The 23981-nt window shown below is 54.4% G+C and overlaps 1 protein-coding gene across 1 annotated transcript in view; it reads right to left on the bottom strand.

The window, feature by feature from the left end:
- Window positions 1–805: 805 nt before the first annotated feature.
- The window catches only part of BICRA (BRD4 interacting chromatin remodeling complex associated protein), a 53646-nt gene continuing 30470 nt past the window's right edge, over window positions 806–23981 (bottom strand). The window contains 14 exon segments of the mRNA XM_060176540.1: window positions 806–2860; window positions 3183–3285; window positions 3422–3448; window positions 3450–3517; window positions 3663–3811; window positions 6127–6188; window positions 7756–7859; window positions 8059–8236; window positions 8352–8999; window positions 12797–12964; window positions 13690–15609; window positions 17290–17355; window positions 20321–20363; window positions 20455–20500. Coding sequence (XP_060032523.1) covers window positions 1794–2860; window positions 3183–3285; window positions 3422–3448; window positions 3450–3517; window positions 3663–3811; window positions 6127–6188; window positions 7756–7859; window positions 8059–8236; window positions 8352–8999; window positions 12797–12964; window positions 13690–15609; window positions 17290–17355; window positions 20321–20363; window positions 20455–20495 — 4644 coding nt within the window. The 5' untranslated portion in view covers window positions 20496–20500 and the 3' untranslated portion in view covers window positions 806–1793.

Consider the following 23981-nt stretch of genomic DNA (forward strand, 5'->3'; position numbering starts at 1 on the left):
TGCGCCACATGTGCTTAAGCCGCTGTGCTACCGCCCGACTCCAGTGTTTTGCTGTCTTTTTCTTCCTGTCACCTCACCCTTGGGGGCAAAAAAAAATCATGACAAACAGGAGTGGGGAAATCTATTGACAAAACGACAGAGAAGGCACCTGTCGTCGGATGAATTTAGGGGCTCTGGTCCTGCTCGGTGTGCTGGTGATTGAGGGCCCTGCTCTGAGGCCCCTTCAATAGCTCAGCAGGGGAAGAAGGGACCTCACAGATGCCCACTCGGCTCCTTCTAGAATCTGGGCTTGGGCAACTCAAAAGTGGAATGGGAGACCCATGGAAGTCTGGGGGCTCCTCCTCCAGGGGCAAGGGAAGGGGAGGGGGCATGTCTCAGCTTCTGCAGGTGACTTGAAGTGCTGGAAATTGACACTCAGCCCCACCCCCTCCTCAAGCTGGGTGTCTGGAGCTGAAGGTCATAGGGGGGAAGTCAGCCACACACATCCCCTCCCCTGTGCAGTCCCCCCTCCATCACTTACATAGGTGAGGGCGGGCTTGCTTCCTTACTTGGAAGTTCATACAAGGGGAGGGGCTTTCTTGAGGGGGAGTGTTGGATCCAGATGAAAGGTTTGCACCCCAGGGTCCCAGCACAAGGGCTAAGCTCTGGCCACCACACACACACACACACACACACACACACACTCCCCAAGGGTGCGATAAGCCTTCACTAGACTCTAACTCCATACCCAGGCCCCACACCACAACTGCCAACAACTCATTCCACCCCCCCCAAAAAAAAAGTAAGGGGGTCGAGAAGGCACAGGTACAGTTTTAAAAAAAAGGATCGCCTTTTAATTTACAAGAGTTCTAAATGTACAGAATTCTCCGTTTCTTAAAAAAATCGTTATACACAATAAATACAGTACAAAAAATTTTTTATCTTACAGTACTAGTTTTGTCTCCAAGATTTCAAAATCTGGCGCGGGGTGGCTGGCGGTAGGAAGGAACTGGAGGGAAGACTGGCTTAGGGGTGCAGGGGGTGGGTGGGAGTAAGACCCCCGCCCCCAGGCCCTGGGTTGGAAGGATGCTGAGTTTCCTGTGGCAGGGTGGGAGGATCCGATTTTTTCTCTCTCTCTCTCTCTCTCTCTTGCTGGCTTGCTCGCTGGAGCAGGCACAAGGGGTCACAGGATACATACACAGGTGACGGGGCCCCCAGGTGGGGGACCCCACTTGGCCGCCTCCCTGCACTTCCTTTCACAGCCTATAGTGGGCGATGGTGGGGCGGCGGGCTCCAGGGGACCCTGGCAGCTCAGGTGATGCCACACAGACAGGACAACGGGTATCCCCAAACTCTGGCCGTCACACACTGGGGCCCCCCACGAGCAGAGGGGTGGTGTGTATGTGTGTGTGTGTGTGTACGGGGGGGGAGGCGAGGCAGGGAGCAGAAAGTAGTAGAAAATAACACACCAGGATGGATCCCCTCAACCCCAACTTGGGCAAGGGGTCATTTTACACGATAGTCACCCCCTTCACCAAATCCATGGCCCCTCACCCCCCACACTCCCTAACCAGTCGCCCCTTCCAAGAGGAAGAGGAGGAGGAGGAGGGGGAGGGGGATGAGGGGGGAGAAGGAGGGGGAGGGGGGAGGAGGAGGAGGGGGAGGAGGAGGAGGCGGAGGCCTTTGTGACTGAAATAACTTAGGCAAGAATTGTCAAGGGCTCCCCGGCTTGTGTCCCCCCAGGAGGCTGAGGCCCAGTGCACCCTGTGCCCCCCACCCCCCGAGTCTGCCCGGAGGAGGGGACCGGCCCGGTGTTATCTGTTCAACGTCCTGGTGCCCAGGCCTCCGTTGTGGCTGGAGCGGGGGAAAGCCTCGGGCCTGTGCAGGGGCGTCGGGGACGGGGGTCCGGGGGCGCTGTGGGGGTACGGGGGTGCCGGGGGCCGGCCGGGGGCCTGCTGCAGGTTCAGGATGCTGTCGATGGCACTCTGCAGGTGCTCGGTCAGCGCGTCGTCCTGCGGGCTGTCGCTGGAGAAGCTGGCCTGGTCCACGTCGGGGGAGTCGGACTTGCGGCGCTTGGGGGGAGGCAGCGGGGCCACCTCCCAGCTGGGGTCCCTGCTGCCCTGCCCCCCGCCGCCCGCCGCGGGGTCCGGGGGCGCCCCCTTGAGCATGCGCTGGTACAGCTCGTCCTCCACGGCAGCCAGCTCGCGGATGAGGCCGCTGGTGGCTTCGTCCACCTTGGTGGGCAGGGCCTGGGGGCTGGCGGCGCGGGTTCTGGGGGCGCCGTCGCCCCCCACGTTCTCGCGGTAGGTCTTGCGCAGCGGCAGGCGCGGGCAGTGCAGCGCGGGCGCCCCCTTGCGGTCGGCGGGCGGCGGGTGGTCCAGGGTGCCGTTCATCTGCGCGGGTGGGGGCGCGGGGGGCCTGGGCGGGGGCTCCGGGGACTTGTGGGCGGCGGGGGGCGGCGGCTGGTGCACGGGGTCCAGCGCCGTGTTGTGCACCACCTTGCTGAGCCCCGCCTCCTGCTTGATCTTCAGCTTCAGGCCGATGCGGCTGCGCGCCTCGTACGTCTTGATGGGCGGCCGGTTGCGGGAGGGCATCGGGCCATCCTCGTCGGCGTCCAGGGAGCAGGAGGAGGCGGCGGACGAGGTCGACGACGACAGGGACGAGGATGAGGACGACAGCGATGAGGACGCCCGGGCCCAGGTCACGGAGGGGGAGCCGCCCGCCCCGCCGTGTCGGATCACCAACTTGGTGGGCAGGTGCAGGGGCGGCTGGACGGGGGCCCCTGACGGCGTGGAGGACGGAGCTGGGCCCTGGAGCCGGTGGCCCTCGGAAGAGGTGGCAACAGGGAGGCCGAGAGAGCGCGAGGAAGACACATACTCATCTGCAGAATTGGGGGGGGGGGGGGGCGATGCGGGTAGGGGGTGAGTTGGGGGGGAAAAAGAGGCACTGGTCTGCTCTACAGCCTGCCCTGAGATTGTCACAGCCCTCCGTACACCCCCACTTAACAGATGCTCAGCACACACTGGGCCCTAGGGCCACCTGCGCCTCCCCAAGGTGCCCCCTCCTCCAGCGGGCAGAACTTTAAATAAGACAGGGCCCGCACGCCGCCTGGTGCCGGACTCAGATAAAGCATCGCCTCCCTTTGCATGACCCTGAGACCTGTCCCCCAAGTGGAATTGGGGGGTGGGGTGGCCACCCCTTACCGGGCTTCTCCTTGGCTAGCTGTTTGTCCAAGGCAAGGGTGGTCTTCTCCTCCTGGATGAACATTCGGTCGATCATAACCATCTCGGCAGAGGGGCTCACCCGCTGGTGGGGTGTGAGCGGTGGTGAGAGAAAAAAGGGACAAGTGAAGGGGTGGTGGTGGTGGGGTGTTCCCAGCCTCCCTCCTTGGCGGGACCCCCAGCCTCCCGAACTACCCAGGGCCCCTTCCTGGAGGCCCTACCCGGGACTCCTCCAGGAGCAAGAGGCGGGTACTTGTTGAGCATGGCCTGTGTGCGCTTCAGCAGGTGCGTGGATACCGTCTCGAACTCCTCATCCACTGCAGAGAAAGGGGACAGGGGCAGGAGACTGCTCAGGCACTGGGTCCCGGGCACTGACAGCGGCCGCCTCCCTCTACAATGATGGGCAGAGTCAGGCTATTTTTTTTCCCTTTTTTTTGGGGGGGGGGCTGGGGGAGTGCTGACCTTTGTGGTAGTCGTTGGGGGAGGGGAGGGCACCCTGGTAGACATGGTAGGGCAGAAGGCGGCATAAGGCGTCCTCAAAAGACGGGAAGGCTGTCTTGTAGTCGGGGTGCAGGACGGAGCCCTGATGTTTGTGCAAATGCTCCAGGAAACTGGGGGTGAGAGAAGAGATCATACATATGCAGTATAGACACACGTGCACACACACAGCCTGAGGGAGCCCCATCCTGGGCCCCTAACCATGGGACAGCCTGAAGGTGCTTGAGTGTGAATGCATCTCTCTGACTGCCTGGTCTCAACTGGAAGCAGGTGTCACCATTGTCCCTATGGCACAGATGAGGAGAACAAGGCTCAGAGGAGAGGGGAAGAGAGAGGAGGGGAAGGCCCCATCCAAGCAGAGATGGTACCTCCAGGCACTTCTCCCCTGCAGCTCCTCTCAAAAGGCAAACTTTACTGGGAAGGTCATTCAGCAATATCATACACGAGCAAAGTATAGGGTTTATTTCCTGGCACCATATTAAAAACAAAAAAACAGGGAGTCGGGTGGTAGTGCAGCGGGTTAAATGCACATAGTGTAAAGCACAAGGACCAGCATTAGGATCCCGGTTCAAGCCCCTGGCTCCCTGCCTGCAGGGGGGGGGGTTGCATCACAGGTGGTCCTTGCATCACAGGTCTGCAGGTGTCTTTCTCCCCCCATCTTCCCCTCCTCTCTCCATTTCATCTGTCCTACCCAACAATGATGACATCAATAACAACAATAATAATTACATCAACAATGAAAAACAAGGGCAACAAAAATGAAAAGTAAATAAGTATAAAAAAAAAGGGTTCAGGGAGGCAGAGCACATTTTTCACTGTGTGCCAGGACCTGAATTCGAGACCTACCACCACCACATGGGGAGTACCATACACAGGAGAAGCTTCATGCATAGTGGTGCAGTGCTGTGGTGTCTTTCCTGTCTATCTCTTACCCTCTCATTAAAACAAAAAAAACAGGGAGTCGGGAGGTAGCACAGCGGGTTAAGCGCACATGACGCAAAGCACAAGGACCGGTGTTAGGATCCTGGTTCGAGCCCCTGGCTCCCCACTTGCGGGTGTGTGGGGGGTCTGCTTCACAGGCAGTGAAGCAGGTCTCTCCCCCCCTCTGTCTTCCCCTCCTCTCTCCATTTCTCTCTGTCCTATCTAACAATAATAACAACAACCAGGGCAACAAAAGTGTTTTTTTTTTTTTCTTTTAAAAAGGCCTCTAGGAGCAGTGGATTCGTAGTGCAGACACCAAGCCCCAGTGATAACCCTGGTGGCAAAAAAGAAGAAAAAAAGAAAACAGTTCTCTGTGAGTGGAGGAGTCATACCGGCATATAGCCTGATGGAAGGGGAAAAAAAGGGGGTGATGTGTTGGGGGAATAGCATGATGGTTCTGCAAAGAAACCTTTCATGCCTGAGGCTCTGAGGTCCCAGGTTCAAACCCCAACACCATCATCATCCAGAGCTGAGCAGTGTTCTATCTTTCCATATCTCTCTCATTATTAAAGTAAAACACAGTGGTTTTTGTGGTGTTGTTTTTAAAGAAAACGAAAAAGCTAGGAAGAGACTGAGCTGGGAGCCTCCAGGCACTCATGTTCCTCGCAATACCACCTGCCGCCACTAGGGGTCAGCACAGCCCCACTCTGCACGCCGATGCCTCTCCCTCACCTACGAACACGCGGAGAGCCCTGCCACACACCTCTACCCACCCATCCTTTTCAAAGGCCTGGGGGTACAGTGGGGACCAGGCCCATGGGGGTTCTAATGGTTATGAGGAATCGCCTCCCCAAGCCCATCTTTCCACCACCAAACCATTTTTTCTTTCTTTCTTCCTTCCTTCCTTTTTTTTTTTAATTTTTTAATATTTATTTTATTTTTATTTATTCCCTTTTGTTGCCCTTGTTGTTTTATTGTTGTAGTTATTATTGTTGTTGTTGTTGGATAGGACAGAGAGAAATGGAGAGAGGGAGGGGAAGACAGAGAGGAGGAGAGAAAGATAGACACCTGCAGACCTGCTTCACCGCCTGTGAAGCGACTCCCCTGCAGGTGGGGAGCCGGGGTTCGAACCGGGATCCTTATGCCGGTCCTTGTGCTTTGCGCCACCTGCGCTTAGCCCGCTGCACTACAGCCCGACTCCCCCTTCCTTTCTTTTTTAAGATTACTTTATTTATTAGAAAGATAGGAGGAGAGAAAGAACCAGACATCACTCTGACACATGTGCTGCCGGGGACCAAACTCAGTACCTCATGCTCATGCTGAAAGTCTAAAGCCTTAGTCATCACACCCTCCCGGACCACAGCCACCCCATTTTCTAAGAGGGGAAAACCAAAGGTCCTTGGCATCACCCCAAACCACCCAGCTAGCAAGAAGTGAAACGCACCCCACTTTGGAAGGCTAGTTCCCATCGTCCACCCCCTGTCCCTGACCCCAGGGCTGGACTTACCAGGCCTCCTTGCTGGGCTGCAGGGAAAGCGGCTTCTTCAGGCTCCCCAGCCGGCTCTCGTACTGGGGGAGACAGTGGGGTGAGGGGGGCCCAGGCCCTACCTCCCCCAGTCTGGGAAGGAGGGGGCTCACCCTCCCCAGCTGGATGGAGCCCTGGCCTGCTCTGGCCCCTTCTCCAGAGGAGGTCTCAGACCTGGGCCCTCCTATATTCCCTCCTTGCACCCAGTCCCCCAGACCCACACGCCTCCATTCCCCTGTCCGGTCAGATTCCTTCACCTGATGGCCTTCTTGTCACCTGTTTCCCTGCCTCAGTTTCCCTTCTCCCCCTCCTGTCTCAGTATGCCTCATTCCCCCAAGATTCCTCATCTCCTCCTGGGTCTCTTGGAGACACACACACACTTTCTCTCATGTCTTTCGCCATCTCCTTCCATCTGTCCTGTGCTGAAGTCACAGTCCCTTCTGCCATCTTATTTGTTGTTATTTCATGCGACTCTGTATGTGATCTTAAAAACACTTTTACTTATTTATGATAGACAGAAATTGAGAGGGGAGGGGGAGAAAGAGGGACACAGACAACTGCACATCTGTGTCACCTCTCACCACTTGTGAAGCCCCCCCCCCCACATACACAGGTGGAAAGCAATGGATGGCTTGACCCCAGGCCCTCGCTCATGGTGATGTGTGTGCTCAACTGGGTGTGGTGTGCCAACTGCCTGGCTCTGGCTCTTACTTATTTATTTATTTTTTCTAGGTAGAGTGACAGAGAGGGAAAGAGAGAGGAGACACCCCAGCATGGCCCCACTGTTCGTGAAACTTTCCCTGTGCTCTGAAGTAGTGGCTGAGGGCTGGAACCAGACCCTAGTGCCTGGTAAACAGGGTACTCTACAAGGTGAGCTATTTCTCAGTCCCTTCCAGATAGGATAGAGGGTGAGGGACAGAGAGGGAAACAGAGGCAGAGAGATAAGGAAGAGAGACACCATACATAGCACGTGAAGCTTTCCCTGTGCAAAGTGCTCCCGTGTGGGCAAGGGCTAAAACCTGGATCATCTTCCAGCCAGTGATTTTTTTTTTTTTTTGCCTCCAGGGTTATTGCTGGAGCTCGGTACCTGCACCACAAATCCACTGCTCCTGGAGGCCATTTTTTCCCTTTTGTTACCCTGGCTATGTTTATCATTGTTGTGGTTATTATTATCATTGCTATTGATGGCACTGTTGTTGGATAGGACAGAGAGAAATGGAGAGAGGAGGGGAAGGGAGAGGGGAAAAGAAAGACAGACACCTGCAGACCTGCTTCACCGCTTGTGAAGCAACTAACTCCCTCTCCCCCCCCCCCCCCCCCCGTAGGTGAGGAGCCAGGGGCTCGAACTGGATCCTTACGCTGGTCTTTGAGCTTTGCGCCATGTGTGCTTAACCCGCTGCGCTACCGCCTGACAGCCCCCCCCTCCCAGCCAGTGATCTTAAGCTCTCATCCAACACAGTGGTTGTTTCTAGGTCCTGCCCAGGTCTGTCCTCATATGTCACCCTGTCACCTGGCAGCAACAGCCCTCCCCGACTACTGTACCCGCCCTTGGCTCTGTCACATCACACTCAACCCACGTCCTTCAAGCCCAGCCATGAGCAGGCCTCTTACCTGCATCCCCGAGGGCTTCCCGGGGGCGGAGGCCTTGGCCACACTCAGTGAGGGGAGGTTACCAGCAAAGGCTTTGCTCTCGGCAGGAAGTAGAGGTGGGAGGCCTGGAGGGTGGGGCAGATAGGTCTCCAGGATCACTGACCAGAAGACCTCCTCCAGGATGGCCCCCAGATCTGTACCCTACTCTCCGACGCCAAAGGTGAGGAGACCCCTCCCTCTGCCCCCACCACCCTATCCTTGAGGTGTTGACCCCCTTCACCCTGCCTCGGGTTCCCCCTTTCTGTGGGGGCTGCCTCCCCCTACCTGTGGAGGCCATGGGTGCTGGGGCAGGGGGGTGGCTGGGGTTGGCAGGGGTCCCAGCTGGGGGCTGCCCGCTGACCAACACTGAGGCTACAGGGGTGGCCAGGGAGCCCAGGCTGGCGGTCTGTGGGGCGGCGGGCCCCCCCCCGGCTTTGTTCTGGAGAACGATTCCCGTTGGCACCTGAGAAGGGAGGCGAGTGTTTGAGGAGTGTGGATGGCAGGTCCCCAGGCTGGAGAACCAGGGCTGAGGGCCAGGTGAATGGGGTGGGGGGGTGAGGCAGCTGGCTCCCCGTTACCTGGTGAAATCGGTCCAGAAGTGCCTTCTGCTGGGGCAGCGCTGGGAAGGGGGCAGCCACCATCTGGAAGCTCCGGGCAGGCAGTGAGGGTGCTGCTGTGGACTCGGGGACCAGGTGGAGGGTCGGAGGGGATGTGGGGGACTTGTGGGGCCCTTGGCCAGGCTGGAACTGGAGTTGGAAGTCAGCTGGTGTGGGGGCAGGCAGCCTGGTGGGCTGCTCGGAAGAGGTGGCGGAGGATGAAGAGGGGGTGGAAGTGGTGGCCACAGTGGAAGAAGTGGAGGCCGGGGGCAGTGGCCCCTCTGGGGGCTGGGAAGGGGGTCGAAGAGGAGGCTGAGGGGGGCCTGCAGTGGTGGAGACAGGCGTGCTGGCAGTGGGGGGCACTCCTAGCTGGTTCTGAATGACAAAGATGCCAGGCAGGGCTGGGGGTGCCTGGGGGGGCGGGCAGGGGTGCAAGGTGGGCTCCGAGGGTGGGCGGGACAGGCTCTGGGGCTGGGATGGGGGGCGTGAGTGGGGGCGCGAGGGGGGCCGGGAGGGGGGCCGGGCGGGGTGTGGGGAGGGCAGGTGGGGGCTGTCCCCCAGGGGGGCCTGGTGAGGTAGTGACGGGGATGAGGAGGGCCCAGGGCCTTTCAGCGGAGCTGTAGCTGGGATCTGCGTGGGAGGGTGGAGATGGGGGGGCAGGTGTCAGAATCCACCTGGAACTGCCATGGCCCCCCAGCACCCCCAGCCCTTCCGACCAGACACCCCTTATCCCAAGAGCAGGATTCCATCGCGGATATCCTCTCCTGCCTCCCTCCCACGCACGCCCTTCCCACTTCATCACCCCCTCCCCTCGTGCCCCAACCCGGGACCCCCAGATGGAGGCAAGTCTTGCAGGGTTTGGGGGGGGAGCAGCAGAGGAAGGCGGGAAGGGGTCACACCAGCTGCCCAGCAGGAAGCAGGGACACAATGGCAAAGGGGGAAGAGGAGGGCAGCAACCCAACACCAAGCCAGGGAATAGCGGTGGAAAGACACAGGCCTGTAGCTCAGAGGGCGACAAAAGGAGACTGAAGCTGAGGGGCAGGGCCAGCACTGCCCCCCCCCCCCAACTGTGGACCTGCTACTCAAATGAGTAGGGAGACTGGGGCTCAAGCAAGGGGACCTCGCCTCACACAAGAGACACCGTCCAGGTGCCAGGTGCTCACAGCGAGCATGGCGAGCGTGGCTTGGTGTTAAGTCTCCCAGCCTGTGGAAGCTTCCAGCACCCCTTCCCAGCTCAGCCCGTAACCACCCCAGAGCACACAGATAGCACTGGGGAATCCCCACAGACGGTGGAGCAGTGCTATGGTGTCTCTCTTCTTTCTCAAAAAGTTGAGAGTGGGGCTGGAGAGATAGCAAAATAGTTCTGCATAAAGACTTTCATGCCTGAGGCTCCTAGGTCCCAGGTTCAAATTCCAGCACCACCATAAGCCAGAGCTGAGCAGTGCTCTGGTGAAGAAAAAAAAAAAGTATTAATAAAAATGAAAATAATAATAATAAAGTTAAGAATGAAAACTCAGCAGTTGTGGTCGAGGAGGTAGTGTAGTAGATAAGGCATTAGATTCTCAAGCCTGAATCCTTGTGCTTAATCACCGGCACACATATGTCAGAGTGAGTCTCTCTCTCTCTCTCTCTCTCTCTCTCATAAGTAAATAAATTTAAAAGAAGAAAAAAATGGTATCAGATGGTGGTGCACTTGGTTGTGTGCACAAATTTCCATGCACAAGGACCAAGGTTTAAGCCCCTGGTCCCCAATATTTGAGAGGAAGCTTCACAAGCAGTGAAGCAGGGCTGCAAGTCTCTCCCTCTCTCTTTCTCCCTCCCCCTTTCCTCTTCATTTTTCTCCATCTCTATCCAAAATAAAAAAAAAAAAAAATTGTTGTCACAAAAGTCATGTGCACAGAAAAACCCATCATGACTTTTTCAGCATCTCAATAAAGAAATTTAAAAAAAATAACAAAACAAACTATTTATAAAAATGTATCTATAAGGTGTGTCTGGAGTGGCAGACGGCCCCCCACCTCCGACCTGGGCTCAGGGCCAGGCCCCGTGACCCACAGAATTAAGCTGACGTGAAGGTATCATTTCTGAGCTTGTGCTACAGAAAAGACTGCAGGGCTCCTTGCTGGGTGCCCTCGCCTGCCTTTTGGAGAAATGGGCAATCCCCCTCTCTCTGAGAAGAAGACACTATAGAGCTCGGTAGGAGCTATACTATGGGGAGACTCAGGTAGGGTGGGTGAGTGGTCCCCTGCCAACAGCCACTCCAGCATGCCACCCCAGAAGGTCATTCTCCCGCCCTGCCCAACCCCAGTAACGGCAGCCTCGCTGAACCCTCCCTCACGAGAGACCAGGAGCCACAGACTTCCAGCTTCCTGGTCTTTAGAGAGCATGGCTGTGTCTGTTAAGACACTAGGATTTGGGTAGAGGGATCTTTTTGTTCCATAGCTATAGCTACCTAACGCGTCTTGCGTAAGAGTAAAGAGCTCTCATAAGTTCACAGCCTGGGAGGTGGTGCTGTGGCCAGTGAGGCTCAGTTTCTCTCCCTCTTCTTCCTTCTTGTTCTCTTTAAGTATATCTTAGACATTACCATGGTTAAAGCTCCAGCTCCTCACCTGCAGGGGGAGTTTCACAATTGGTAAAGCTGGTCTGCATGTGTCTCTCTTTCTCTCACCCTCTCTATCTTCCTCTCCCCTCTCAATTTCTATCTGTCCTGTCTATTATAATGAAAGAAAGAAAGAGTGAAAGAAAGAAAGAAAGGAGGGGAGGAGAGGCGGAAGGAAGGAAGGATATAAGTAGCTGCCAGGAGGGGTGGATTCATCATACAGGCACTGAGCTCTCGTGATAGCCCTGGTGACAAGAAATACATAAAGTAAAATTTAAAGACAATAAGTGCATCTTAGGGAACTTTTATGAGCTCTTTGTTCTGTACAAAAATGCTATATGTCTGGAATGACTTCAAAGTGAGATTTTTAAAATAGCCCAGAACTGGGGGAGATTAACATAATGGCTCTGCAAAAAGATATTCCTGCTTGAGGGTCCAAGCCCCCAGGTTTAATTTCAGGCACTCTCATAAGCCAAAGCAGGGCATTGCTCTGGCAAAAAATAATGATAAATAAAAAGCAAATACAAGTGTGGAGGAGACAGCATAAAAGTTACACAAATAGACTCTCATGCCCGAGGCTCCAAGGTCTTAGGTTCAACCCCCCCCAGCACCACCATCAGCCAGAGCTGAGCAGTACTTTAAAAATATAAACCCTCCAATTAAACAAACAAAAACTGTCAATTCTCACTAATTATATAGATCCCAGCTCCAAAGGTTCAATCCCCAGCACAACCTTAAGTCAGAGCTGAGCAGGGCTCTGATAAAAATAAATTAAGTCATTTTAAAAATAAAAATACAGAGATCAAGGGGCCAGGCAGTGGCACATCTGCTTAAGTGCACATACCACAGTGCACAAGGACCTGGGTTCAAGCCCCCAGTCCCCAACTGCAGAGGGAAAGTTCTGTGAGTGGTGAAGCAGCGCTGCAGTGTCTCTCTCCTTCTCTTTCTCAATTTCCCCTGTCTCTATCCAATAATAAATAAATATATAAAATTTTTAAAATCTTTAAAAAATATAGAGATCAACAAAAATACACACAGAAGTCAAAGAACATAGTAGGGGGAATACATGTGACTTCCTAGCAGAATCTCTTTTTCATATACATATATATATGGAGAGGGAGAGAGAGGGAGAGAGAGAGAGAGAGAGCCTCTAGAAACCACTAATGACAACATCCAGTGAGAGGCAAAGGGAGGAAAAGAGTTTTAAAAGCTTCACAGTGGGAGTTGGGCGATAGCGCAGTGGGTTAAGTACATGTGGTGCAAAGCACAAGGACTGGTGTAAGGATCCCGGTTCGAGCCCCCCGGTTCCCCACCTGCAGGAGTGTCGCTTCACAGGCGGTGAAGCAGGTCTGTAGGTATCTATCTTTCTCTCCCCCTCTCTGTCTTCCTCTCCCCTCTCCATTTCTCTCTGTCCTATCTAACAACAGCATCAATAACAACAACCATAACTACAACAATAAAAAACAAGGGCAATAGAAGGGAAAATAAATTAAAAAAAAAAAAAAGCTTCAGTTTCTATAGCTCACATCCACTTACTGGACATGCAAATCAGAAGCAGCAAAAATCACTTCTCATGATAGTGGGAGCTTCTGATCCAACCCAAGATGGGTAGAGCAACACAGCTCACTATTCTTCAGTGTGTCCGCCCCCCACCGCAAAGGTTGGCCCTGGTCATAGGGGTCCACAGCTCTCAGGAGACCCTCAGGGGGGTGAAGAAAAGCCCTGGTTCCCAAGCCAGTGACACAGAGAGGCAGGAGGGCAGGCAGAGAGCAGGGAAGGCCAGCGGGGAAGGGACTGAGCTGGGAAGAGGACTGCTGGGCAGGTCTACCTGGGGGGCTGGTGCCGCGGGGGAGGCCTGGCCGTCGGGGACCTGGCCAGCTCCTTGGGCGACAGGGGTGGCCGGGGCTGGGTCTTGGGCGGGAGGTGGGGCGCTGACTATGACCGAGGCGGGCACGGAGATGTGGGCACCCTCTGCGGAGAGGGGCTGGCTCCTCTCCTGCAACAGGGCAGCCCGCACAGGGTCAGACGGCTGCCTCCCCACCCCACCTTTGAGACCCACCACCACCACCACCAGTGCTCCAGGGCTGGGCGTCCCCAAGGATGGGGGGGTGGACAGGCTGGGAGCTCAGAGGCCTGGAGTCCATAGCTGGGCAGCTGAAACCACCAGTCAGCCTCCAGCCCTTCTGGCCTAGCTGCCTGTCTGTCTGTCCCTGGCTCGGTGTCTCTGAGGTTCCTGTCAACCCACCCACAGAAGTGACAGTCCCTCAGTCAACTGCTTATTTCCTCGTTGGTCTGTCAGCTGGTGGGTCCTATGTCTGTCTGCCAGTGGGTCCCTCTCCTTTCATGTCCATCAGTCAGTCCCTCTTCTTGTGTATCAGTCTGTCCCTCTCCTTGTCTGTCAATGGGTTCACCTTGTCTGTCAGTGAGTCCCTCTCTTTTTGTGTTCAGCCTTCCCTCTCCTTGTCTGTCAGTCAGTCTGTCATTTGAGTTCTCCTTTTCTGTTTGTCTATCAGTGAGTCCCTCTCCTTGTCTAAGTCCTGTGTGCCAATGGGTCCTGCTCCGTCTATCTGAATGGGTCCGTGTATTTTATCTGTGCCCCATTACTGGGTCCCCAGCACCCGTGGGTGTCCTCTGGAGGGAGATGGAGTAGGATGTTACCTCTTGTGTGGACCTCCTCCAGCCCCCTCCCAGTGGCCATGAAAGCCACAATTCCCCCCTTACCTGGGGGAGGAAGAGCTGCAGTGAGTCCTGAGTGAGGATGGCTGTAGCGGCGGTGGGTGGCTGCCCCAGGACAATCTTCTCAGGGCTGGACGCCAGACCCGGGCTGGGCTGTGGGGTGCTGGCCTGGGGAGGGGCAGCAGCCTGCGGTGTGGGGGCCTGTGGTGGCGGCTGAAGGCCCACGGGAAGGGGCGTGCTGGCAGCAGGGGGTGCAGGGGGTACGGCCTGCACAGCCAGGACAGGTGCAGCATCCCCAGAAGTGGCTGCTGGCTGTACCAGCGTGTCGGGTGCGTTGAGCATGGCCACAGCACTGGGGGGCAGCGTGACACCCTGTAGGACGGTGCCGGCAGGCGTGGGCTGGCTCTGTGTGGGCAGGCTGCCGGCAGCCAGTGACACGGGCATCTGGAAGAGCGCCGGCTGACCCACCTGGATGGGGGCAGCCGACAGGATGTGGGCAGCGCCAGGGGCCCCTGAGTGGGGGGCCAGCACAGGGCCCAGGCTTAGTGAGCCTGCCAGGTTCTGGTTGGTGAGGATTGGGTTAGCAATGAGTTGTCCACCGGCATGGGGGGCTGCAGCAGCGGCCAGGATCTGCCCCCCAACGTTGGCCAGCGGCTGGGGCAGCTGCACGGCTGAGGCCCCAGGCAGCAGGAACTGGTTCTGACCGGGCAGCATGTGGGGGGCGGGGATGACGATGCTGCTGCCCTGGTTCAGCAGGTGGACGCTCATGGGCTTGCTCAGGGCCCCGGGAGGTTGGGGGGGCACTGCCCCTGGGGTGCTGGCTGGGGGTGGCTTGAACACGTTGGCCTGCAGGGCTGGTGCGGGGAAGCCGGACAGCACCACGTTCTGGCCGCCTTTGCCAGCTGCCATGAAAGTCAGGTTCTGGGGGGCCTTAGGCTGTGGGGGGAGGGCCCCCGCCTCGCCCTGGATGGTCAGTGTAGTCCCGGTGGCAGCCGTGGCCGCGGCTGCTGTAGGCGCAAAGGGCTTGGGCGTGAGCTGGTAGAGCTTGGAGGGAAGCACGCCGGCCGGCTTGGGCTGGATGGGAGTGGGCGTGCGATGCAGGATGACGTTGGGGGCCAGCGGCTGTCCTGGGGGCGCCCCGCCGCCACCAGCCACCGTGGCAGCTCCCCCGGCCCCTGCAAACACCGAGTTCCCATTGAGTGTGGTGGCCACGGCGGCTGCAGATGGCAGGTTCTTCTGGATAACCAGTCCGGCACCCTGGGGCGACACACCGGCTGAGGCCAAGGTCACGGGTTCTGAGGGGCCGGCTGCTGAGGCTAGGTAGCCGCTGACTGGCACCTGCTTGGCCAGGAGCTGTGAGGCAGGTGGGTTAAGTGCCATGACCGGCTGGCCCACCACCTGGATGGGTGCCAGGCCTAGCGTTGCTGCTGCTGGGCCCCCCGGACTGCCGTTGGGCAGGCCCTGTAGGCCGGGGATGGGCTGCAGGGTGACGTTGCCCAGGCCCACAGGCTGCAGGAAGGGCTGGACGCTCAGGGCCTTATTGACCACATCCTGGGGTGGCACCAGGGCCTGATGGGTCAGCACAGCGGATGAGGCCTGCAGCCCCAGCAGGTCGGCAGCACCCCCGGGAAACAGAGCCTGGGCCCCCGCGGCCACTCCCCCGGCCCCCGCTGGTCCCCCAGAGCCAGCTTCAGCAGGCTGCAGGGTGGGCAGCTGGAAGGGCCCCAGGTCCAGCTCAGCCTCAGCCTCCAGAGTCTGCTCTGTGATGTTGGCCTCTTGAAGGCTCTGCTGGAGGATGTCGCAGGGCTGCTCTGGGGGGCCCCCAGCCCCACTGCCACCCCCGCCACCACCCCCTGCTGCAGGGGAGCCCAGGATGTCATCTTCCAGGAAGTCAAGGTCCACGCTGGGGGCTGGCTGACTGGGCTCCGGGTTCAGGTGGTTGCCGGAGGCTTCCTGCACGTGGAGCTTGGGAAGGAGAGAGGTGATGTCAACAAGGGGTAGGGGGTCAGAGATCACCCATAAGGCACAGTCTGTAGGTGCAAGACTCACCAGCATGGAGTCTCCACTTAAGGTAGGAGAGAAAGTATAGTGATTATTAGGCAAAAGGCCTTCATACCAGAGGCTTCAAGGTCTCAGGTTCAATCCCCAGTACCACCCAGACCTCTGGTTAAAAAATAAGTGGAAAAAAAATAATAATAAGTGGTCCAGACAGTGGCACAGTGGCTAAACATTTGACTCTCAAGCACAAGGTCCTGAGTTCAATCCCTGGCAACACATGTACCAGAATGACATCTGGTTCTTTCTCCCTATCCTCCTATCTTTCTCATTAATAAATAAAATCTTTAAAATAATAATAATAATAATAGTAATGATGATGATGATGATGATGATGTCAGGCGGGGGCACACCTGGTTAAGGGCATACTACAGTGTTCAAGGTCCCAGATTCAAAATCCCGTCCTCATCTGCAGGGGAAAGCTTCACAAGTGGTGACTCAGGGTTGCAGGTGTCTCCGCCTCTCTCCTTCTCTATCTCCCACGCCCCTCTCAATTTCTGTTTCTAGTCAATAATAAATAAATAAAACTATATTAAATATATAATAATTAAATAAAATAAATAAATGCTTTTCAAAATGATAGTTATCTGGCTTAGGAGGTAGCTCAGTGTATAAACACTGGCCTCTCACACGTGAGGTCCTGAATTTGATCCCTGGCATTGCATGTGCCAAAGCGATGGTCCAGTCACTCACTCTTCCTTTGCTTTCTCATTAATACCAAAAAAAAAAAAAAAAAAAAAAGTGATAGCTAAGCTACAAATGATGATCACAAGATGGTAATACAGCCTCCTCCTAAAGAAACAGGCCCTCAGATGTGACATCCTGGAGCCGATACTTGTGTGTTGGGTACTGGAGCAAATAATTTAACCCCTACTCCCCCACCAAGGAGAGACCATTCGGAATGGGTTATTATCGCTGTAAGAATAAAATGAGGGGATCTGGGTTCAAGTCCCCGGCGACTACATGGGAGCATTGTGCAAAGGGGAAGAAGCTTCACAAGACAGAAGAACAAGGTTGTGGGTGTTTCTCCTCTCTCACCTGGGAGCAGTGGAATTGTGCAGGCATGAAATCCCAGTGGCAAAAGTAAATAAATCAACAAATAACTAAAACAAAATGAAGATTGCTCACAAAAGGTTGGCATGTGCTAAGTGTTCAAAAGTAACCATTACTGATGAAGGAGAGGGAGACAAGAGGAGTAGGAGGAGAGAGGAGATGGATAAGAAGGAGTGAAGCGTGACAGAGGGAGGAGGGACAGGGTCACCTCCCAGCTAGAGTAGGGGCATAGTAGCTGTTCAATAAAAGTCCCTGGCATTGCACACTGCCCACCTTCATTTCTTAAGTGGAGACCTGGGTCTCCAGTGAGGAGAGTGTCCCTGCTCACGCTGAGCTGGGACAGGAGCTCCCCTCAGGACTCTCCCAGGCAGGGAGGTTCCCACCAGTCCCATGGCTCACTGAGCCCATCTTCCTCTTGGCTAAGACTTGGGGGGACAGCAGAACCCCTTTCCTCTAGCCTTTGCGGGGTGGGGGAGAGTCTCCCTTTTCTTTGGCTGCCTCTTGGGGGCACAGGGGTAATGACAGAGGGCCACTTACCCCGGGCCCTTCGTAGAAGGCACTCTGGGGCTCCCCGGGGGTGTCCAGGAGGTCGTCACTGTCGAGCTGCAACAAGACCCGCCCCCGGGGTGGAAGGTCAGCTGGGTGGAGGGCAGTCCTCACTCAAGGACAAAAATCAAGGATGAGATGATGGGGAGGGAAGGTCACTGGCAATGCTACCAGAAAAATTAGTCCCCAAGGGTTGGAGAGATGGTGCATTGGAGAGGGAGGGAATGGGGCCCAGGTTCAAACCCCAGCACCACATGGGGGATGCCATGGCACTGGGCTGAACTCAAATGCTGTGCTTTCTTCTCTCATTCTTTCTCTCCCTCTCTTTATCTGGATGGGAAAGCTGCCCAGAGCAGTGACAACATATACACACAGAGGTCCAGCTCTGCAAAAATAAGAAGAAATTAAAGAAAAGATATGGCTTTGTGAGCCGGGGAGACAGCATGATGGTTCTGTAAAAGACTTTCATGTCTGGGGTTCTGAAGTCCCAGGTTCTATCTGTCCCCAGCACCACCACCACCATAAACCAGAGTTGAGCTGGTCTTTCTGTATCTCTCTAACATAAAATAGTAAAAGAAATGGCTTTGCAACTTGGCCCCTGGAGCCCCCTATGCTAAATCTATGCACCCCCAACACTCCTGCACCCCCCACCACGCCAGCCTTGAACGCTAGAATCCTGCTTGCTTCCCACCATCCATTCACCTGTAGTCCACCCCATACGCCACCTCCTCTGAACAACCACACTCTCCTCTTAAGATGTCACTTCCTTGTGCAGTCCAAGTACCCAGTTTCCCTCCATCTATGTGCTTAAGGCACTGTATCGTGCCTGCTGGGGGTGGGGGACATGACCCAGGAGCCCATCTGATCCCTAAGGGCCTTCCAGTAGCCAGGTAGGCACCCCACGAACACCCACCCACTCATAGTCAGCGACTCCCTAGCTCCTCTCTCTAGCTGGTTCCCTAGGTAGATCCCCTCATGGATTTATGGAATCTGCGGCCCTGCCCCATATTCCCAGTCGCAGAAAAAATGGCCCTGCGACATTCTCAGGTGGTCAGACTAAAAAAGCCCAGAAGGTACTTTTACTGTGCTTGAGGACCTGGGTTTGAGGCCCTGGCCAATGCCTAGGAGAACCACACAAAAGGGAAGCTTCACAAACGGTGAAGCAGTACTGTGGGGTCTCTCCTCTCTGTGTCTCTCACCCTTTATCTAAAAAAGGAGAGAGGAGTTCACAGGGGTAAGCAGGAGGGGGAAAAAACATACCAACCAGGAGGCCACTGAATGCTCTCTCCTTCAACATGGAACCCACTAGCTGATCTAGTTTACTCATGTCCCAGAAGTGGGTGTCTAGCACCTTCTGCATCCACCTGGCCACCGTCACCCATCTATCCATCCACACCATCTGCACTCCATCTCCACTCCAAATGCTACTTGAAAGCAACAAGGCTCCAAGGCTCCACTGCCTTCCACCTGCTGGCGCCAACTCACCAGATCACAAAAGGCCCTGACCTTCCTCCTGCACCCGTCTCCCTCTCCCTCTCCCTCTCCCTCTCTCTCACAGCTGCAACATACCAAGGACCCAGAAACATCCGGTGGAGAGACCCCCATGGCCAGATGCAGCAGCTTCTAGCCAAAAGGACAAGAATGAAACACTGTGGAAGTATGGCCTCGGCTCCAGACAATCCATCAGATGAGCCTGTAGCCCCGCCAGTCCTGACAATATGTCTGCAACAGAATCCCCCGGGCCGGCACTGCCCCGGAGACTGGGAGTGCCCTAACAGCGGCTCCAGGGAGTCACAAAGTGTTGAGATGATTTGTGACACAGCCCTGCTAATAGACACAGCTCCTCCTGGTTCCACAGACTACACCCAGGGTGCAAATCAAATATGAAGTTCTACCTGGGGAAAAATCTAGACTAAGTGACCAGGCCTTTCCGCTCCCTAGGACCTGGGCGTTTTTATCGATGCCAATCGCATCAACCACTGGTTTCCCCTATGTCCTGCCCTGCCAGTCTCTGTTCCTGAGTTCTCCAAGCTTCCTGGCCTCCATATCTGCCCTTCCTTCTGCCTGTGGGCACTCCCTCTGCCTGTGAGCACAGTGGGCATCTCCCTTAGGGCTGCATGTCTCACTTCCCATTCCGTCACCTCCTTATGGAATCACAGACCCACTCTCATTTATTGCCCCCCTCCCTTTTTTGAGATGCTACAGTTTTGCACAGACATGATGCCACAGCTCCTGGATCACTTTTTCACTCAAATTGAGAAGAGAGACGTCACCCCACTGGAGTTTCCCCTGGTGTAATAGTACCTCCTGTGTGGTACTTAGGCTTTAACCTGGGCTTTGCATGGTAAGGGCTGTGTCCTGCCCTGTAAGCTGCCTCTTCAACACCATTCATGATCATTTTTAAAATTAAAAAATATATATATTTTGGACTGCTACATCTTTGTGCCTGTACAATTCCACAGCTCCCAGCAGATTTATTTATTTATTTTCATTTCAGACAGAGACAGAAAAGCTGAGACACAAGACAACAAAATGATTACACAAAAAGACTTTCATGGCTGAGGTTCACATGCCCCAAGTTCAATTCCCAGCTCCACCATAAGCCAGAGCTAAGCAGTATTCTAATTAAAATGAAGCAAAAAAAAAGAAGAAGAAGAGAAGAGAGAAAAAGAAGAAAAGGAGAGATACCACAGCACCACTCCGCAGTTCATGGAGCTTGCCCCTGGTACGGTGTTGGTACTGCCATATAACGCCAGGGGCTGGAAGCCAGGGTCGTCACATCTGGTAACGTGTGTGCTCTAGCAGGTGAGTGTTTTTGTCTTTGAAACTTCTCTTGCTGCACAAATTATGTGACGCTCATTCTATCAGTGCCTGCAGTTGCTGGCTGCATGTTTACCGAGGAGTCTATGGTGTGAGGGTGCCCAGCTCAGAGGAGGCACAGGGTGGGGTGGCTGGCTATGGATTATGGGTGGAGTGTGGTACAGCCACTCCAGGGATGTCTGTTCAGAACACTGGCACTCACCTTCTCGGATCCATGTAAGAAGTCATTGAGGGCCTGAGGGTCACTGCAAAGAAAGGAGAGAGACACTGAGGAGGGGGCAGGGCAGGGCAGGGGACTGGGAGGGTACATGGGGGCGGGGGACAGCTATTACTCACCAAATCACGTCTAGTAAGCATCTCCCATCCTCATCATCCATCGCCACTGGACGGGGCAGGGCAGGAAGGGGGCAAGGGAGACAAGGTTAGAGTCCACAGCCTGCCAGGCCCCGCCCTCCAAGGACTGGCCCCTGGAGGGATCAGGGGCCCTGCTGCCTGGGGCCGATGGGCAGAGGTAGGGGTGGGAGGGGGGAGCACCAGGGGGCTACCCTCCCTGCAGAAACAAACAAGGCATGGACCCTCATCCCCTTCCTCTCCCCTGCTGTCTTACTCTCTCCCCAGCATCGGATGAATCAGTTAAGACTCACCCCCAATTCACACATCTTTCCTGCTTCCCCCACAAGGCAGGTGTTAAGTAAATGGGAGTGTGGCCAGGCCCTGAACTCCCAGCCCTTGACCTCACTGTGCATAGAATGTGGTTGTGATGGTAGGTCTTGTCTGCTAAGTGGACGGTGGGGGGCAGGAGGCAGGAACTAGCCAGCCCAACAGCTCTTCCTTTCTGCCTGCAAAGCCCTACCTAGCTGGACTCCAGTTCCGGCACCCCCGGGAGCACCATGGATGGTAGAGCCATGTTGTAGTGTCTCTCCCTTTGCTTTGAGTAAAAAGGAAGGAGTGGGAAGCTCGTGACGTGGAAAAGCCTTGTTTACCAGGTTCAATTCCGACACTAAGTACGCCAGGTAGGTAACTCTGGGTCCCTCATAAATCAATACACACTTTTAAAAAATAGATGATTTATTTATGAGAGAGAGAGAACCAGAGCATCTCTCTGGCACCTGTGATGCTGGAAATTGAACTCTGGACCTTGGATTTGCAAGCCTGGTGCTCTAGTCACTGTGACAATTTCTGGGCTGCTAAATCAGTAAATCTCTATTTCTAAAATTTATTTACTTAAATGAGAAAGAGAGAGACTAGAGAACTGCTCAATTCTGACTTGTGGTGGTACCAGGGGCTGATCTTGACACCTCTGAGCTTCAAGCATGAGTTTTGTGTATTGCCACTGTACAATGTCCCTGGCCCCTCATCCTCCACCCCCTTCAAGAAACTGAGTCATGATTTATTATTTATTTTTTAACTTTATCTTTATTTATTGGATAGACACAGGCAGAAATTGAGAAGGAAGGGGGAGACAGAGAGACACCTGAAGCCTTGCTTCACCACTTGCAAAGCTTTCCCCCTGCAGGTGGGGACTGAGGGCTTGAACCCAGGTCCTTACACACTGTGATTTATTTTTGAGAGGAAGTAAGGAAGAGAGAGAGAGATCAGACTAAGCTCTGTCTTATAGCCATACTGAAGCTGGGACCTCTAAGTCTCAAATCAATACATTTTTTTTTTTTTTAAAGAGGTTAAGCATACATTATACACCCAAGGACAGGGTTCAAGCCCACAGTCCCCACCTACAGAGGGGACAATTCAGGAATGGTGAAGCAAGTCTGCAAGTATCTTTCTCTCTCCCTCTCTCTCTCTCCCCTCCCTTCTCAATATCTTTCTGTCCTGTCCAGTAAAATAAGACTTGGGGTGGGGGTGGGAGGGTGGATTCATAGTGCTGCCACTGAGCCCCAGCAATAACCCTGGTCAACAAAAGAAAAAAAAAGTATATTAAAAATCAAGAAGAAAGGTGCCTAGAAGGTGGTGCACTGGATAAAGCATTGGAATCTCAAGCCTGAGGCCCTAAGTTTGATCCCTGGCACCTCATGTGCCAGAATGATGCTTTGGTTTGTTCTCTCTCTCTCTCTCCCTCTCCCTCTCTCCCCATCTCTGTCTCTTTCCACTTCTTTCTTTCTCATAAATAAATAAAACTTTAAAGGAAAAACAAAAGCCTGTACTAATGCATTATCCATACACTGAATTCACCCAAGTTGCCATAAAAAAATAAAATAAAAGGAACAGAGTGGGAAAGGGAGGGAGATCAGTGTGGGGGTCTCCCCTGAAGGTGTGCAGTGTAGATCTCAAGGGGGTACAGATGGATGGACAGACAGGGTAGGGGGCCATGGTGGCAGAGAGGGAGGACAAGGCAGGAGGGGCTGCTGCAGTGGCCGATGAGGATGAGGATGAGGACGGCTAACATTTGCCCAGTGCTGACCCTGTGCTCTGGGGTCTGAGCGAAGCACGAATGTTAGCGCGGCCGCCTCAGGAGAAGGAAGCTCCTCACACCTGCTGTCCACCCTGCACCCAGCCCATGCTCCCCATGCACAGCACCAGGCCCTCCTCAGCCCCATCAGCCCCACCTCCAGGCCACAGGGGTGGGGGGGAGGCTTGTTAGCTTTGGGGGAGACCCTAAAGCCTGCTGTGTATGTGACTATCACAGGATCCTCTCCCCCCGGAACACACACATCTAAAAGCTCACGCATACCCCAGGGGTACCCCCTGAATCCTACTACTGGCAGTCAACTCCCAGCACCACCAGTTGCTTTGTGAGCTGAAGAACTATGGTGGGTGGTGGAGACTGTTTTAAATTGGTTTGGTGTCTTAAATGGTGCACTGGCGTGGCAGATAGAAATGAAAGACCAGTTCAAGCTCCCCTGAAGCTTCACAAGTGGTGAAGCAGGTCTTCAGGTGTCTGTCTGTCTATCTATCTATACTAAAAAGTAAAAAAGATAAAGGGCAGGAAAGATAGCATAATGGTCATGCAAAGAGACTCTCATGCCCGAAGTTCTAAAGACTCAGGTTCATTTCCCACACCACCATGAGCCAGAGTTGAGCAGTGCTCTGATAAAAAAAAATCAATAAAAAAAAATAATAATTCAAAACATTAAAAAAATAAGCAGAAAAAAGAAAGAGATGAAAGGCTCAGGGTCAACACATCTGGTCGGTGTGTATGTGTGTGCATGACCCATATTTGAGCCCGGCTCCTGCCACAAGAGGAGAAGCTTCAAGCTGTGGTGTCTTTTCCTCTTTCCCCTTGTCTCTCTTTCTGGCCCAAACAGCCCTCAGCGATGACAATAAATAAGTAAATGAATAAGAATAGGGGTGGAATTGGTGTATCGCACCAAAGTAAAAGACTCTGGGATGGGTGGGTGGGGAGAATACAGATCCAAGAAGGATGACAGAGGACCTAGCGGGGGTTGTATTGTTATATGGAAAACTGGGAAATGTTATGCATGTACAAACTATTATATTTATTGTTGAATGTAAAACATTAATTACCCAATAAAGAAATAAAAATAAATAAGTAATAATAATAAAAAAGTAATGCAAAATAAAACCACACACACACAAAAAGAATGGGGTGGGAGGGCCAGGCAGTGGCGCGCCTGGTTAAGCACTCATACTACAGTGCGCAAGGACCAGGGTTCAAGCCCCTGGTCCCCATCTGCAGGGGGAAAGCATCACAAATGGTGAAACAGGGCTGCAGGTGTCTCTCTGTCTATCTCCATCTCTAGCTCCCCCCTCAATTTCTATCTCTCTACAATAATACATAAAATTAAAAATTAAAATATATATAAAAGAATAGGGGTGGGGAGACAGCTCAGGGGTTATGCAAATGACTTTCATACCAGAGGTCCTGAGGTTCCAGGTTTAAGCCCCTG

The sequence above is a fragment of the Erinaceus europaeus genome, chromosome 2, assembly GCF_950295315.1.
Source record: "Erinaceus europaeus chromosome 2, mEriEur2.1, whole genome shotgun sequence".
Taxonomy (NCBI): Eukaryota; Metazoa; Chordata; class Mammalia; order Eulipotyphla; family Erinaceidae; genus Erinaceus; species Erinaceus europaeus.